Raw genomic sequence first — 19208 nt, forward strand, 5'->3', positions numbered from 1 at the left:
ACAATACATAAACTTACATAGTAGTATAATTTCTCTAATTTAGGCATCAAATTGTCCGTGTTCTTTAACTCATCACTGGATAACATTTAATGACAACAATACTGTATTATAAGACTCATTTTCTGTTCTCCTGTATCTTGTCGATTTCCTTTCCTAGTATTCTTGTTTTTTATTACCAGAGCTACCAAGATAGACTTAGAAAAATGGGTAAGATTGTGGAAGAAAAAAGACTGATTTTGAACTTCAGAAAATCTGGGCTCTAAATCTCTGCTGTGTGACCTTGGGCTTATTACTAAAATTTACTGGGCCTCAATCCCTACCTCTAGTTAATAAATCTCTTTGAGTCACTGGGTTTCATTTAACCATCATACTTTTTATATGAAATTATTATGTTACATTATTATATGAGATTTTATGTGTGTGACCATTTCATGAGCTACACAAGTTAGAAAAAGGTAAACTGAAAAAATACAAACATAGCCTTAATATTAAAGCTGAAAGACATTAAAGACCATTTCCATCAAAATGCTTTTTATAGTTGAAGATACAAAAACTGACAAATTATTTGAAATGTGTCACATAGCAAACTAATAAGAGTCAAGTTCCCTGAAACTCAATCCAGTACTTTTTCACTTACACACACAACATATTAAGAATTGTATGGACAGAATATGTTAAGAATTGCATGAATTAGGTGATTAGAGGGTCATCTTTATATGCCAAGGTTTCAAGTTCAAGTCCCCAGGGTTGTGGGGTTTAATCCCTGGTCAGGGCACATATAAGAAGCAACCAATGAATGCATACATGAGTGGAACACCAAGTAGATATTCTTCTCTTTTCTCTCTCTCTCTCTCTCTCTCTCTCTCTCTCTCTCTCTCTCTCCCCTTCTCTTTCTCCTCTCTCCCTCCCTCCCTAATCAGTAATTTTTAATTGCATGAATTAAACTAGGTAATATATGTGATGTACAAAATATAATTCCTATAAATAACTTGCTGTTATATGATTAAAAATATCTTCCTATTTCTCTATAGACCTCAATTATGATATTTTGTTCCAAAAATTAAGATGATTTCCACTGCAGCACAGGACAGTAAAAAGAGCATGGTATTTGAAGGTTGATAGTTATTTGGTCTACATTACAATTCCAAAACTTACCAGCAATATAACCTTAGGTGAAATATTTAACATCTATAAACCTCAGTGATTTAATCTAAATAATAGGATAACAATATTTATCACAAGACAAAAAAAAATAATGCATTAACAGCATAAAAGTACATAATTTATGGCAAAAATGAAATTACATTTTAATTTATAAACCATTTTACAAAATGTTTGTATATCCATAATGTAATTTAATCCTTATAAAAGCATATGTAATACCTTAATCAATAAAGAAAAGAAAAAAAGCTTGTATCATCACTCCTTTTTAGAAAGTATAAAAAATGAGACCCCTGCAAATCCACACAGGTTAGTGCCACACCCAAATTAACTAAGGTGTTTCCTTATTAAAGTAGCACATAAAAATGCATAAAAGCAGGGAACCAGAGACATGGAAGCATGGAACAGAGTGTGGAATCTCAGAAGGAAGGCGGGGGAGGGTGGGTGCTGGGAGGTAATCAACCAAAGACCTTGTATACATACATGCATAAACCATTGACACAAACAACAGGGTGCTGAAGACCTGGGGTGGATGGCTGGAGGGGGTCAATGGGGGGAGGGGGAAGGAGATATATGTAATATTTTCAATAATAAAGATTTATTTTTAAAAAATATATATATACTAGTGGCCCAATGCACGAATGAAGATTTGTGCAAGAATGGGCCTTCGTTCTCCTGGCTGCAGGCACCGCCTTCGCTCCGGCCCGGAGCCGCCTTTCTGCCTTCCCACGCTGCCCAGAGGCCTGGAGTGGCTGGGGTGGTGTGGAAAGCCTGCGTCGTCGCCATGGCGATGATGCAAGTGTCCCGCCCTATGCTCCATGCTTGCGTATGCAAATTAACCCATCTTTGTTGGGTTGATTTGCATACTCACTCCTGATTGGCTGGTGGGTATCGTGAAGGTACGGTCAATTAGCGTGTTATTATTTTATTAGGTAGATATATAACAGGAAGTCAAAAAGGAACACTCACCAACCGGTCCAATGATTCTCTGTCCTGAAATGTGTTATCTTACTAAGTCAACTTTTCCTCTAATGTTTCTATAGTGATCACTTATTATCCATTTTCATTGCCAAGGTTCTTGCTAGAGAAATGGAATACCTCAAGTAAAATACTACAAATTTCCTTCTTTTTGGACTTTTCTGTTCATATTCTACAATCAGAGTAATACTTGGCTTGACTGTCTTGAAAAGTTCGCTTTGCCTCCTGAATTGAGTACAGACACCTTTAAAATCAAAGCTCTAAAAAATAGTAGTTTATTTATTCATTTAATGAGTTATACAATGAGTGGTTAACTGCTAGAAAAAGGAAGGGTATTAGTATTAATTGAATGTTCACTGCATGTCAGAATTAAGTATTTTAATACATTATTGTTTTTTTATTTAAGTCACACAAACACCTTTTAAGTTAAGATTTGATCCATTTTAAAGACTGGAAAACTGAGGCATAGGAGATTAAGGAATATGTCTTGGCTCACAAAATCACTAAGTGGTATAGCCAAGATACAAACTCAGAACTGTCTGACTCTAGAGTTTGTGCTTTTTTGATAAAGTGCTCACAGTGCTATACAAGCTCTGGAGTTACAAAGATGTACAAGATATGGAACACTCTCAAGTAACTTAGAGTTTACTATGCCCACAAAAATAACATGAGGCATTACTGCTAAAGTTTTTATATTTAATTTTATAAGCAATGGAGTGTCCTGTGGAGACTTGTGAGCAGTAAAATAGTATGTAGTGAAAAGGAAAGATGCTGCAATACAGATATACTAAATATGTGGTTGTTCTGTTTAAAAACTGCAGAAGTTTGAAGTCATAGAACTTTTTAAATTAATTAAACTTCTATTCCATGTCTTCACTTATTGAGGGGAAAAATCATGTGCCAATATCAAATATCTAATTACTAGTGGAGTAGATCAAACAAATATCTACCGTAGACCAGGGTGACAGTGACAGTATCTCAAAACACTTTCCTCAGAGTAGCCCTTAATTATAGCCAAGAGTTGAATAGATTTTTGTTGGGTAAAAAATACAGATACAAACTTCAAGAAAAGGGAACCCATGTAAAAGTCAGTAAATAAAGACTAAAAAGAGTTTTCTGATGAAATGAATGAAGTGTATAATGTGACTAAAATGGTAAAAGCAAGGGTAAAGGGAAAAGTTGCAGAGTCACTTACACATATGATAAAGAGAGCTAATCCTACCTAATAAAAGGGAAGTATGCAAATAACCAACACTCCGCAACGCCCACGATTGGGCCGGCGGCAGGCTGGGGGCGGGACTTGGGGTGGCCAATTGGGCTGACAGGATGAGCGGGAGGACCGATGGAGCCAGCAGAAGGCACCGGTGGCGGAACTCGGGGTGGCCGATTGCGTGGCTGCCAGCACCAGTTTTCCGCCAGCAGCAGTTTTCCTCTGGCCACCCGCGGATCGGAGCGCCTCCCGATCGGAGTTCCTCTCGGGGTGGCCAATCGCGCTGGCGGGAGACGCTCCGATCGGTTGGTGGCCAGAGGAAAACTGCTGCTGGCAGAAAACTGGTGCCGGCAGCCAGGTGAAGGAAGGTCTATTGCACGAAACTTCGTGCAACGGGCTTCTAGTTTAGGATAATGATTAATAGCAGGTTTCAAAATACTCTCCACTGGTCATTCATTTCCTGGACATTCAATGTATTTTTACTGAACATTATGGGAATGTTTATCACCTAAAGAACATTATTCACTCAAGTAATACATATTATTCATTCATTTTTCAATATATATTAAACTATGTATAAAATATATGTATTAGAAATAGTTATAACTAAGAACTTTTCAGATCTATGTATGCTATAATCCTTAAAAGAGCCCTAGGAAGTAGATATTATTAGTATCTTCATGTAAAAAACAAAAATTCAAGTCTCAGAGCTGTTAAATATCTTGGTGCCATATTATGAAAAGAGAAGGCAGCACTGGAGCCTGGTGATGCCTGATCACTAAACCCTTTGTAGTTCTGTTCTCATAAAGTTAAAAAAAAAAATTAAGGTAAGTTACATTAACATAGAAAATATTGAATTACCTTTGAAGCTGCTATGGCAGTCATACTTTGGGTTGCTTCTTGAGGTTTACTGCTTCCATGGGAAGATTTGTTCCCTCTGTCCCTTTGTCTCTGCCGACATTCTAAACAGTTTCTCACAGCAACACAACAAACTAAAAAACCAAAAGGTTATTATTAATATAAATTGTTGACTTTGACATGTTGATATAAGTTGCTAGGTTCTATTATTCTTTCTTTCCCCTTCCTCCATCCCATTATTATACTTAAATCAACGAGATCAGTAAATATGTTTGATAATTATAAAATACTAGAGGCCTGGTACACAAAATTTGTGCACTGGTGGTGGGGAGGGGGAGTCCCTCAAACCAGTCTGTGCCCTCTTGCAGTCCATGAGCAATTGGGGGATGTCCGACTGACAGCTTAGGCCCGCTCCCGCTGGACATCAGTTGGACATCCTTAGCACTGCCGCAGAGGCAGGAGAGGCTCCCACCACCACCGCTGTGCTCACCAGGTATGAGCCTGGCTTCTGGCTGAGCAGCACTCCCTCTGTGGGAGCACACTGACCACCAGGGGGCAGCTCCTGCTTCGAGCGTCAGCCCCCTGGTGGTTAGTGCATATCATAGCAACTGATTGACTGGTCGACTATCTGCCCCCTGGTGGTCAGTGCATATCATAGCAAGCGATTGAGCAGCCTTAGCATATCATTAGCATATTATGCTTTGATTGGTTAAACGGATGACCGGACGACCAGACACTAAGCATATTAGGCTTTTATTATATAGGATTAGAATGAAAGGAAAAGTCATAAGGAGGGTTACATGAAATCCTTTGGTTGTAGATTAAGGGTGCAGAAGAAAGCAAAGCTGGGAAATCTCTAGGATTGGATAAGAAGCAAAACGGAGAGACACATACATCTTTAACATGGGTGGGAGCAGGACAGGTAATCTTTAACATTTACAGTAGCTAGAGGCCTGATGCACAGAATTCATGGAAGGGGCTCAGCCTTGGCAGCCCCGCTGACTCGGCCCCCGCAGCCCTGCCTTCTGGACGGTTGTCAGAAGGTCTTCCAGATCGCTGTTCTGCTGTTCCGTCTAATTAGCATATTAGCTCTTTATTATATAGGATAGTGATGAAAAGTACATATGAAACATAGGTGTAGTTACAAAATTTAATCAAAATACTCATGTACTAGCTAAAAAAACCAGAATATTAACAGGGCTTTTGAAGTTCCCAATATACTCTTCCATAGTTTGTCTATCCCCTCCATCACTCAAAATCCTGAATTTTAAGAATCACTAAAATGTTTTTATAAAATTAATATTCATATTTGGTAAGTTCTTTTGCATAAGACGTCTTCCCATAATTTGACTACCTTAGCAACTATCACAAATCCCAACAACCATCTTTCCTCACGGTAGGAAAGTCTATGGCCTTTGTCAATAAGCATTCAATAAGAAGAAACTTTTTATTTACTTATTTTAAGAAACAGTAAAGTACAGCAATAAACAGTACCGATTTTGGAATCAGATCACAGGAGCTTAAATCCTGGCTCTGCCACTTCTGATCTATGTGATCTTGGCCAGCTGCTTAAACTATCTGTGCCTTAGTTTCCTCATATACAAAATGAGTATAAAAATACTTCTTTAGAGAATCCTTATAAGGATTAATTGAATTAATATATGTAAAGTGCTTAGAACAGTAAACAGACATAGATATATAATTGTTTGCTTTATTATTATTCACTTATACAACATTCCAAGGAAATAAATCTGCTAGGAATTATTAGGATAAAAATTAAATCAGCAGTAAAGCCTTGGAATATATTAGAAATAAAAACTCAAAATAACCAAATAAGTGCTGGTTTGAAGATACTGAGGCATTTAAAAATATTTATCTTTCTCATAATGTTCAATCTATCAGCTACTGTTAAATATGAGTGGCAATGTCCATGATGGCCTACAGTAAATTAACTCACACTTCTCACTGTTAAGAGAAATTTCTCTGTGTGTGTTCAATCTCTGTCTAAGAGGCATGAAATGACTCCTCTCAGCATGTACATCTTTAAAAAATACAAAACAAAAAGTAGGTTTCATTCTGTCATACTATTTTAATTCAATTATAATCTACACTAGGGGCCCAATGCACGAATTTGTGCATCTTGAAAGGAACTGTGGGCCACGAGGCTGCTGTGGGCACAGGGGCGGGTCTCGGCCCATCCTCCGTGCCCCGCCCAGTCCCTCCCGCCACAGCCCCCAGTCCCCTGTGTGCCGGCAGCCCCACTCCTGCCGCTCCCATGCACTGACAGCACCAGCCCCGCTTGCATCCGGTGACAGCACAGAGCTTTTGGGGCCAGTGCCGGCAGCAGGTGCAGATGGGACCAGTGCCGTCAGCAGGTGTGAGCAGCGGCTGCTGCCCCGATCACCCCTCAGGAGCATGGGGAGGTGGAGAAGCCCTCAGGGGTTATTGGGGCCGGCAGCTGCTGCTCACACCCACTGATGGCGCTGAGCGATTGAGACTGGTGCCAGCGCTTGAAGTGGGTGCGAGCAGTGCCTCCAGCACTGGCAGCGGGTGAGAGAGGCAGCTGCCGGCCCTGATCACCTCTCAGGAACTGGGGGAGGTAAAGAAGCCCTGAGGGGTGATTGGGGCCGGCACCTACCACTCAAACCTGCTGACAGCGTTGAGCGTTTGGGGCCGGCGCCAGGCGCAAGCAGGACCAGCACACCGGCAGCAGGTGCGAGCACCCGGCGGGACCACGACACATGGGAGCAAAGAATTTTCAGTAACCATCAGAGGCTCCCCCGAAGACAGCAACCGGCGCCCGCCTTGGTCTGGCACCCCCACTCACCTGCTCCACCATCCCACTGCGGCCAACGTCCGCCATGTTCTGTGCTCTGCCACCTGCTGCCGACACCTACCATGTTTCGTGCATGCCCCCTGGTGGTCAGCGCATGTCATAGCAACCGGCTGTTTGGTTGTTCCGCAGTCCCGTCTATTAGGGTTTTATGTAGATAGAGATATAAAAGCCCAGCTACCGAATGGCAGAACGACCAGAATGACTGGAGTGACCAGTCACTATGACATGCACTGTGGCGGCCAACCAGCCCGATCTGCCCCCGCAAACTCCTGCAGCCCCTTCCCCCGATTGGACCCTCCCACTCTTCTCCCCTGTTTCAAGGTGCCGAAGAGCTGCCCTGAGGCCTGGAGCCCCAGGGGGGAGGGGCTCAGTTCCTGGCTGTGCTTCTCTAGACCTCGAGAGCACTAAATTACAAATGCGGCTGCCACGAGGGAGGCCTTCCTGGGAAGTGGGAGGAACACACAGCAAAGAGGGCGAGAACTGAGGTAAAGCCTTCCTGGAAGAACCCGCACTAGGGGCAGCCATACCTCCCAACCCCAAGTCTAGCCCAGCCCCGCAGGCTGCCTGACAGACACTACTGCGAGGCGGGTGAGGAGAGGGCTCCCGGGCACGCGAGGGGGCGCACTGCGACCCCTGCATGTCACCGCTGCCCCTCACTAACCTGTGCTTACCGCCGCACGGCCAACCACCCGCGCCGCAGCCACCGCCTCCTCGCGCTCACACTGCCGCCGCAGCCACCAAAGCCTCCTCCTGCGCTGCACCCCTGGCCAGCCTCAGGCACCCCATTCTCACCCCGCCCTGCCTCTGCCTGTTTGCAATGATTGGGATGAACAGGACAGTCTTGCCCCACACGAAAGCACATTCCCTCCTCCCGCAGCAGCCGGCTTCCCAGGTCCTCCATTCTGCGCTGATGGATAAGGCCGACCTGGGCAAACTTTTGGTGCCCTAGTGTGGGGTATGCCGGGAGGCGTAATTCCTGGAAACCCAGAGCCCAGTCTACAGGAGGGCCCTTTGTTGAGGAAGCACACTACAACTCCCAGAAAGCACCGCACCTCCTGCGGCCCTGAAGCTCTTGGAGGAAACTGAGAGAGCGTGCAAAAGAATGCGCCACGCTGGTGCTCTGGGGGCGCCTGTGCAGTTCCTGGTCTTGGGGGACCGGGTGGGATGTACACCTGTGGCCCCTCCCCCCAGCCAGCCCTGCCTCCGATTGCCCCCACACCGATTGGGGACGGGCCTTGCCAGCCAAACTCCCCCGGCTGTCCCTATCCCTAATCCCCCCATCAAGGGCAGGGCCGGCCAACCTCCTGTGTCTCCTACTCCCTGCTGGCCTGGCACAATGGTCCCCATCGAGGTGGGCCAGTAGACTCCACCCATGCACAAATGTGTGCAGCAGGCCTCTTGTTGAGAAATAAAATTGTATGTACTTATAAATTTTTTTATGTATTCACTAGAGGCCCAGTGCACAAAATTCATGCACTTGGGGGGGGGGGGGTTCCTTCAACCCGGCCTGCGCCCTCTCACAGTCTGGGAGCCCTCAGGGGATGTCTGACTGACAGTTTAGGGACACGGTAGGTTGGCCAGCTGAGGAGGGGCTGCCCGAGGCTCCAGGGTGTGTCTGGCCCATCTAGTTCTGTCCTGATCAGCCATACCCCAGCAGCAAGCGAACCTACCAGTTGGAGCGTCTGTCCCCTGGTGGTCAGTGCACGTCATAGCAAATAGTTGAGTGCCCTTAGCATATCCTACCTAATAATAGACAAATATGCAAATTGACCATACCTCCGACACGCCCACAAGCCACACCCACCATCCAATCAGAGCAAGCATGCAAATTAACCCAAACCAAGATGGCTACAGCCACAGAGAGCAAGGTTTCCTAGGTAACAGAGGAAGCCAAGCTTTCCTCCTGCCCTTGCCAGGCCTAAGCCTCCACTCAAGCTACAAAGTTTCAATTATAGAAGGTAAACAAATTCAAACAAATGGTAGCAGAATGGAACTTGAGAGAGCAGGCCAGGGTTGCCGCCGGCAACAGGGGAAGCAAAGCTTTCCACACACCCTGGCCGGGCCCACCCGCTTAAGGCAACAAAGTTTCAATTATAACCCCAACAGAAATGGCTGCCAGCTGTGGAGGGAGCCCCAGGCTTGGCTCTGCTCCAGGCTACAAAGTTTCAATTGTAGAAGGAAAATAAATTCCAGATACCAGGGCCTCCACTTGCGTTGCCAGGGGGCGTGGCCCGCCTGCAAACCACCACAGGCCCCTCGCTCAGGCCGCCCCACGCCCCAAGGGAACACCCACCTGATCTGGGACACCCTTCAGGGCAAACCAGCTGGCCCCCACCCCTGTACCAGGCCTCTATCCTATCTAACAAAAGAGTACTATGCAGATTGATCATCACTGCAACACACAATATAGCTGCCCCCATGTGCTCAAAGATCCTGCCCCATATGGACATAGGATGGCCACCACAAGATGGCCAGCAAGAGAGGGCAGTTGGGAGGCACCCGGCCTGCAAGGGAGGGCAGTTGAGAAGGACCAGGCCTGCAAGGGAGGGCAGTTGGAGGTGATCAACCCTGCAGGAGAGGGCAGTTAGGGGTGACCAGGCCGACAGAGGAGGGAAGTTGGGGGCAAACAGGCTGGCAGCAGAGTGGTTAGGGGGTGATCAGGCTGGTAGGCAGAAGTGGTTAGGGGCAATCAGAAAGGCAGGCAGGCAAGCAGTTGGGAGCCAGCAGTCCTGGATTGTGAAAGGGATGTCCGGGGCAGTCGGACATCCCTTGAGGGGTCCCATATTGGAGAGGGTACAGGCTTGCCTGAGGGACAACCCCCCTCCGTGCACGAATTTCGTGCACCGGGCCTCTATTCTTTAGCATATTATGCTTTGAATGGCTGAACAGCCGACCGGATGACTGGACACTTAGCATATTATGCTTTTATTATATAGGATAAATACATTGTGAAATGACAATCACAATCATATTAATTAACATATCATTCTTAAAGCAGTTCTAATGCCTTTCTTAGGTCAGAAACTTCTCCCCTGAAATTATACACCTATAGCTTTTTACATAAGTTTTTGTTTTGTTTTTGTTTTTTAATTATGGGTAAAAAGAGTACACATTAGGAATTTCCTCCTATCTAATGTCTTGGTTTCTTACATCTTACTCATGATGTAAGGCAAGTATATAAATAGTAGCTTTCTGTTTTTTGTAAAGTTTAAAGAGTATAAATAAATTACCCCTTTAAGACAGGTAAGAGTGGTAAAGATGGTTCCTGCCTTGAGCTGGTCTAAATTTACTAAGAGTTGTCAGTGTTAAGTTTTCTTTTCTTTCTTTTTAAAAAAGTATTTGGAAGTAGCCATATGGCATCCTGTTTTGTTTTATTTTTCATTCTCCAAATATCTATAGATTTTTAAATTTTTTATTTTTCAATCGTAGTTGATGTACAATATTTAATATTGCTTAGTTTCTTTGCAACACAAGCTAGTAGGTGAACTGCATAGGTACAGTAATGTTTATTGAGTTAACAGTTAACTCTGAGAGACACAATGAGACTGGCATAGTCAATTTATTCTTCAGCATTTTGTGTATAAAACTATGTCCTGATTTTTCTGATATGTGTGTGATCCCAGAGCAACTACCCTCTGTATTAGTCTACCAGAAAAGAATTAATAAATTAATATACATTAAAATCAGTTCAATTAAAAATGTTACAGTCCTATTAAATTTTAAATAAGTCAAAATACATTTAATTCTATTTCAAATTATAATCCATTCAAGATGATCAATTCTATAAATCTCCAATGTGAAGATATTATAATTTTCTATAATTTATTATAATGATTTCTACATTATATAATCAACTTGTATAATCAATACTTTATATACCACAGAATGTCAAATAACTACTCTGTAGATAATTATAAAATGGACACCTTTATTCTTAAGACTTACCTAACCTTAGGCACTGTCGCATTAAACCTCCAGAAGACATGTTTTTTTCAGCTTCAATCTCACTAAAATTTAGAGAGCTGGCAAATACAAGTACATCAACCATAGCCATCAATCGGCTGAGGAAAGTTACTGCTGTCTCAGCTGACATGCCTTGTGTCACTTCAATGTTTTCCAATTCCGTCTTTAAAAAAGAAGATTTAAGACTTGTTAAAATTTAGAAGTATAATACATGTACATACATATTACAAGTGAAGAGTAGTTTAGTATATTTAGTATATTTTGTAAACAAAATAAATTATAGATTGCAAATTATAATCTAATTTGATATATATAAGAGCTAGTTATTGAATTTATTTAGTTACCTATGAATTATTCTTGAATAAAGGAAAAGTCTATTTTTAAAATCAATGTTAGATTTAAATGTCATTACTTATAAAAACTACATTCCAAACTGAAGATCATTTTGCAAAGATATTTGGAAATAATAGCACATACATTTATACTACTTTTAAAAAATATTTCTTTTCTAAATTCCTCTCTTGTTTATAAAAAAAAAATGTGTTACTTTTTCTTTCTTGTAAATGTATAATGACTACTAGAGAAAATATATGGCACTCTAGTTTGGCATCAAAATGAGGCAAGTGTCCAATTAGAATGTATAACAATTTCTTATCCATTTCAGAACAGTCTAAAACCACTAGGTATCTCAAATATACAGTAAAAATCTAAGGTAAAAATAATCAAGAAGATCATTAATTCTTCTAAGATATAAACACTAGTAATAAGAAGGATCAGTAGAAGCTACACTTTCACTAAATATTGTCAATAATAAAATATAATTTCCAGCTTTCAAGGGTAATGTTACAAAGTATTCTGTTTCTTAAGATGTATAACTGGATTTTATAAGCAATAGCAACATTTCTTATTTTACTTTTCACTGTTTATCACATAACATTTTAGTTATTTTGGTTCATTATGACTAGGCCTCATTTTCTCAATGTCTCAAAGAGTAGAGTAAAGTAAAGAATGCTTTATAAATAAAAATATTACTCTTTAAAATTTCTGAAAATAGACATACTAGCCATATTGATTAAGTTTAGCTCTTCAAATGATAAATTGAACTACAAGGTAAGCATATATTATAGGTACATGCTCCAAATTATTGTTTCATTTTGACATTGCTTATATCCATCATTCTACTTAAACATATTCTTGCTCATATTAACATGGAAATGTCATCAGAAAATAATGACTTTTTTAAAGGCAACTTTTAAAAACTTCTTGTGTACAAGATGGGTAATAAAAATGAAAGCGACTACTGCAAGTACTATATAACTTGATTCTAAATGGAGAATTAACAACCTTTCTTCCTTCCACCATAACATCAAAATAGTGGCAAAATCAGTCTTTCTAAAATGAGCTTGAAAATATTCAAAAATTTGCTTTTAATGTCGATTGACAACATTATGCCAATTTAGTACTTATGGATTAAAGAAATAATTGGATTTTCAAAATTCAAATTCTTTATTTCCTAGCACTTCATTGATATTCAGTATCATGTTATAGCATGTATTAAAAATCTGTGGGCACACCACCAATAGATTACATGAAAAGCAAAGACATTCATTTTATATAAAATCTCTTTTAAGTCACAGTTATCAACATAATTTTATAATAGAATGGAAGATCTGTTCAATGCTTAGATCTTTTAATCATTCAAAATAATTTTTCAAGATATTAAAATTTTATTTTGTATTTACTGATTTTTTGAAAGAAAAAACATCAATTTGTTGTTCCACTTATTTATGCATTCATTGGTTGATTCTTTTGAAAAAATATATTTTTATTGAAATCAGAGAGGAAGGGAGAGGGAGAGAGAGAAACATCAATGATGAGAGAGAATCACTGATTAGCTGCCTCTTGCACACCCCCTAGCAGTGATCGAGCCTGCAACCCAGCCATATGACCTTGACCAAAATTGAACCCAGGATCCTCCAGTCCACAGGCTGATGCTCTATCCACTGAGCAAAACCGGCTAGGGCTCATTGGTTGATTCTTGCATGTGTCCTGAACAGGGATTGAACCCAAAACCTTGGTACATTGGAATGATGCTCTAACCCAGTGGTCGGCAAACTCATTAGTCAACAGAGCCAAATATCAACAGTACGACGACTGAAATTTCTTTTGAGAGCCAAATTTTTTCAACTTAAACTTATTCTAACGCCACTTCTTCAAAATAGACTTGCCCAGGCCGTGGTATTTTGTGGAAGAGCCACACTCAAGGGGCCAAAGAGCCGCATATGGCTCGCGAGCCGCAGTTTGCTGAACACAGCTCTAACCAACTGAGCAACCTAGCCAGGGCCCAAGATATTAGAATTTTAGGATATCTATAGATATGTTCTCAAATAACTTCTTCATCATTCGGAACTTCTGAAATTATTAGAAGCCTAACTCACTTCGTTAGTCAATGTCATATTTTTGAGTCTTTTGGGGTCTACAAGATTTAACCTTCAAAATATGCTTTCATTTTTGTATTTTGTTCATCCTCACCCAAGGATATTTTTCAATTAATTTTTAGAGAGAGTGGAAGGATGGGAGAGAATCAGAGAAACATAATGTGAGAGGGACACATTGATTGGTTGCTTCCCACAAGCACCCCTACTTGAGGCCCGGGATTGAGCCTGCAACTGAGGCACTTGCCCTTGACAGGAATCAAACCTGGGACACTTCAGTACACCGGCTGGTGCTCCATTCACTGAGCCAGACCTGCTAGGGCTTTCATTTTTAAATGAGTGAATTATAAATAGAAATTATAAACAAAATTATTAGCATCCATATAATTTTCCAAATTGTTATCTTTGACTAAACACATTTTTAAATTAAAAGTACTCATTTTAATACAAACCATAACTTAAAAAGGAGTTCTTAATACATTCCACATAAAAATAATTTACAATTTTCGCTGAAACCGGTTTGGCTCAGTGGATAGAGCGTCGGCCTGTGGACTGAAAGGTCCCAGGTTTGATTCCGGTCAAGGGCATGTACCTTGGTTGCAGGCACATCCCCAGTAGGGGATGTGCAGGAGGAGGCTAATCGATATGTCTCTTTCATCGATGTTTCTGACTCTCTATCCCTCTCCCTTCCTCTCTGTAAAAAATCAATAAAATATATTAAAATAAATAAATAAATAAATAAAAATAATTTACAATTTTAATGAAATATTATATGAAAATCAAATCAGGTTTAAAAATAAAGAGCATTCACATATGATTGCTACTAATCTTAAAATAATATATTCTATCCAATTTCCTTTCATTGGAAGCATCTGACATCTGATTGTACATATGACTGAAACATTGTTTTCATTACATTACGATACTCTAAAGTTAATTGTATAATAAAACAGTAATTCGTCAATAAACTAAGAATATTCAGTGAATTTTTTAAATATGCTGAAGGCATGCCTAATGTTAAAGATGGTATAGAAACGCAAAATATAACCAAGTCAAAAAATTCATAAATAAGTAAAAATAAAATTTAAAACTAAACACCTGAAAATTACTGAAGTTAATACTAACCTTAGAACCCTGGACATGCATTAGACAAAACAGACAACAGACCAAAAAAGTACAAGAAAAGAAAATTATTAAAATTAAATAAAAATACAATATAAAATTGAAACACAAAATAATATATTTTAAAATTATATTTGAGTATTTTATTAAAAGCCAAAATCTCAGAAGAGGAATTCATTTTATAAATTAAAATGACTGAAATCAAATGTCAAATATTTAGAGTTGTTTATTTTTTTATTAGAATAACTCTGCCCAAATAACATGTCTATAAATGTAAGTTATGTATTAGAAATTATGCATATCCTATTTTGTAAATTAAGTATCTTTCTTCTAGCAGATGGCTAAGGAACATTTAGTAAATAAACTAGTATAATGTTTCTGTAAGAGCCTGTACTGGTTTAGGCAGAAATGACTTAGGAAAATAAACTATTTATACCATACTTCTAGAATTTTCTTTAAAAAATTATGTTATAATTTGGAGCCCCTCCTATAGATCAAATCCACCAGAAGTTAATAAAAGATAACATATTTCAGTGATTATAACTTAAAGACCACTGTCCCTTGCTAGGAAAGAATTTATTGATATACCTGGTACTAAATGGAGTCTGCATATGAACTAACCTAAATAGATAGATATTTTAGCTTCAGAATCTTATAAGAATTATATTTAATATATTGAAAATTTTGAGTAGAATTGTTTACAGTAAAAGTCATCAACTGTTCCTATTCTCTGATCAAATATATGTGAGCATAAATTTCAAAAGACACTATTTACATGGTACATTGTATAGGAGAACATACAAAATCTTCCTGAGAATACTAAAGAATAATCAGTGTTATGAGATAAAACAAAAAATATTTTCAAATCTATTAACTAAATATTCTGATAATGGTAAGAAAACATTACCAATATTAAGATTTTGTCATCATTTTTTAACAGAAAAAGTTGTTCTTCTTTCTTATGACTTTGAAACTATTAGGAAAGCCAAAAATATCAGCCTCAATTATTTTTCTATAACAGAGAAAATAAACCATAGATGAAACTGAATTAAATTCTAAGCATTCAGTCTTCTGGATGACTGACCAAAATGGTCAATCTAAAATCACAAAGTCATTTTGCAATTTGCAGTTGATCTATGTTTCTTACTTTTCTTCATTTTTTCCTCCTATTTCTTCCTTTCATTTATGACTAACTTGCACAATGTGTAGAAAATACTAGTAAATAAGAGTTTGATTCAAATAGCTAATCATGAAAACATTAACTCCAAAAAATCAACAAAAATAATGTTCCTTCCTGAAAACAAAGATTGGTCAAAATACATACTAAGAGGTCTAAAGTTAAAACCATTGGTCTTAATTAAAGACTTGAAATTATTTTTGTAATTTATTTTCTATGCCACATATGATTTTAAATGATATAGGCAAAATTGAAACTCAATAAACTCCTATTCTTCCATGGATATTAAGTTCAAGGTGTTCATTATAATATAAATATTCTATCACTATACTCCTTTTTCCTTGAAGTTTCCATTAAGATATTTTCTTATAAGAAAGATGAATATAAACAGCTCAAATTTTCATACATGATGATACTGCAACAGCAATACACAAATGTTATCCTTAGTATGGATTGTTGTATTCATATAAGGTCCCAGGGCAGAAAATAGACAAGCACTATGCCAATCCCATGGAAACAACAGGCAAAAATATTATATCATTTTAGTATTTTGCCATCAAAACCCATAATAACTAAATTTGTGTCAAATATCTTCTTTTAAACTTCAGAATTTTTAGTATGACAGCTTTAGTTTATAAATGGGAAGATTATTCTATGATACAATTCTGAATAAATAGTTCCAAAAGGAACTAAATGAAGGAAACATTCAATAAGAGCTTCTCTAGAGCACTTTACATATATACCTAACAATTTTCAACAAACTCCCTATGGGATCAGTAACATGAACACCTTTTAATAAATGACAAAGTTGCAGTTAAGGTCATATCCAGGAAGTGGTAGAACCCAAGTTAAAATATAAGATTTATGCTAAAACTCATATACCTTATATTAAAGCAAAACGTCCAAAGATCATGTCTGAATCTTACTGATAACAGGAAACAAGTTTGTTTTTTATAATAAGAAGTAAATTATATGGGAAAGACATATTCCTGTGCTGAGCTTTGAGTCATTTTTTAAAATAGACAACTATGCAGAATTCTTAGCATTCTACTTACACTCTCCTAGTTAAATATAATCTCAACATTAGACATGTCAAATGCTAAAGAAAAGTAGCATGGCTGACAAAAGTTACATCTCTCCTAGTGGAACATAATGCCTGTAATACTCAGAAATTGCTTTTAAAAAATTAAACTGTAATAAATGTTAAGCTCTATTAAAATTTCACACTAAGTTTCAGTAATAAGTAATAAAGTTTTCACACTAAAACATTTATTATGATATTTGTATTTACTTGAAGAAATGATGCAAACTATAACCCACAAGTCAAATCTGCCCCACTAGCTATTTTTATAAATAAAGTTTTATTGAGAGACACATATATCCAAATCCTTTATGTAACTGTCTAGGCTTCAAAATCATAGTTGAGTACATGGGACAGAGACCATACAGCCCACAAAACTGAAAATATTTACTATCTGATTCATATATAAAAAGTTTGCCAACCACTGCCATACCATAATTTCTCATAATTTTTCATTAAATGCATATCCACATAAAATGCATGAATATTTTGAAAAACTCCATAAACCTAAACAAAGTTATCAGATCACTCAAGCATTAGTTTCAAATATTTCTTATTTCTCTTTTAAAATTTTAATGGCATCTACATGATAATGTTTCTCTTTGGTAATCTGATGTTGTCAATGATTCCTTTTTCATTTATTCCTTCCAAATATGTCACTTGGCTTTTCACATTTTAAAACTAAGTAAAAAAATGTTCCATATTTTAGTTCTAATTCCTTCTTTATTCAATATCCTCCTTTCTAACTTTCCCCCTCTACTACATTATAATTTTTAGCAAGAATATTATACAGTCAAGGAATAGAAAACAATACTCAGCAGTCAGCACCAAATACAGTTCCACTAGTATAAAGTGGGAGAAATGATTCTAGCTGTTTCTTTTAGGGACACAATTGATTCAAAGTACATAAAATTGGTATATAACCAGGCGTAGGTAAAATCAGTTAATGGACCAAAATAACAAAAATATAGAAACAAAGAAGAAAAGTTTCTACTACTGAATGAATTTCCAAGTCTTTTGAAAACAGTTTAGGCTTTAAGTAATTCCAAACTCAAACTATACTAGTCAAAATTGCACAGGTAATATGTTTGAAAATCAAACCCTCAAAATGTCAGTATCTTTACTGTACATTCATTATAAAATAAAAATAAGCAAATTTGGGTAGTGAAATATTATATACTTTATATTCCATTAATTTAATATTTCCCTATCTTGATAGTTACATTTTTAGCTTTAAAATCTGGAAGACTGTATAGTAATGTGAATATCTGAAACCTATGAAAATTTTAGCACCAACTGTTAACTTTATATAAAGCCAATTTTTTTTTGTTCTGCAGAAATTTTAAAATGATATATTTAAAAATGAATTTCAATACAAACTTTTAAAATGTATTGATAATAAATGATAATTTATAGGACATAAAACAAAATTTATATGATAAAAAAAATGCCAGAAGGAAAACACTGATTTATTCAGTTTTTAGTGTATAAAAGACAAAAGAAAAACAATTCTCCCTGCCTCAGTATTACAATGCTTTTTTTAAAATCATACACAATTGTCAATTTACTGGTATTTGATATATATCTCCAGAGAAAACCAGATTAAAAGAAGGGATAGTATATTAATCTCACAGGCTACCTGCACTCAACGATTTTTTTCCTGGCTCTATTTCCTTGGTTAGCTACTAATTCCATTAAAGTCCTAATGATGATATGTTCTGCTGCACATCCACCTGAACTAGCCTCCATGTTTTCTAGACTTCTTGAGTAAATTCATGGATGAAATTGAAGTATATGTACCTGTGAGAGAATGGGGATTTGAGAGTACAATCTTCTGCTGCTAATATTAAGTTCAGGTTGTTTGGGAGTGGTAGCAATGACAAAAGTGTAGTAAGCAAAAGAGTCATGTAGAAGAAGTGTGTTAATGATGAAATAAAGCCAGAGATCAATTTGGAAACACTGCCTTACCAAGTAAAAGACATCTTTAAAAAAAAAAAAAAGAAACTACATCACCCTCTTTTTTAAAAATTTATTCATTTGAGAGGGGGGCGATGGTGGGAGGGAGAGACAGAGAGAGATAAGTAATGATTTGTTGTTCCACTTATTTACAAATGCATTGGTTGATACTTTATGTGCCCTGACCAGGGATCAAACCCACAATCTTGGTGTATAGGGGATGATGCTCTAATCAACTGAGCTACCTGGCCAGGGCTAGTAAAAGACATCTTAACAAAACAGGTCTCTCTTTGGAAAAAAGTATACTTCTTGGGCTTAGAGATGAGTTTCTAATATGATAGCAAGAACACAGGTAATATGGGAAGCATAATTTTCTATTCTTTCTCATTTCAGTAGACAGCTATGGTGCCAAAATTTTTTTATATGGATCA

General features: G+C 38.0%; 1 protein-coding gene across 2 annotated transcripts in view; it reads right to left on the bottom strand.

Moving 5' to 3' along the window:
* NBEA (neurobeachin) overlaps window positions 1–19208 on the bottom strand; it is an 896160-nt gene that overhangs the window by 598196 nt on the left and 278756 nt on the right. For both annotated transcript variants that reach the window (XM_028135810.2, XM_008158996.3), the window contains exons 25-27: window positions 14567–14575; window positions 10989–11169; window positions 4211–4341 (exon numbers count right to left, since the gene is read on the bottom strand). In XM_028135810.2, coding sequence (XP_027991611.2) covers window positions 4211–4341; window positions 10989–11169; window positions 14567–14575 — 321 coding nt within the window. The remainder of the gene's footprint in view (window positions 1–4210; window positions 4342–10988; window positions 11170–14566; window positions 14576–19208) is intronic.

The sequence above is a fragment of the Eptesicus fuscus genome, chromosome 8, assembly GCF_027574615.1.
Source record: "Eptesicus fuscus isolate TK198812 chromosome 8, DD_ASM_mEF_20220401, whole genome shotgun sequence".
NCBI classification, from domain to species: Eukaryota; Metazoa; Chordata; class Mammalia; order Chiroptera; family Vespertilionidae; genus Eptesicus; species Eptesicus fuscus.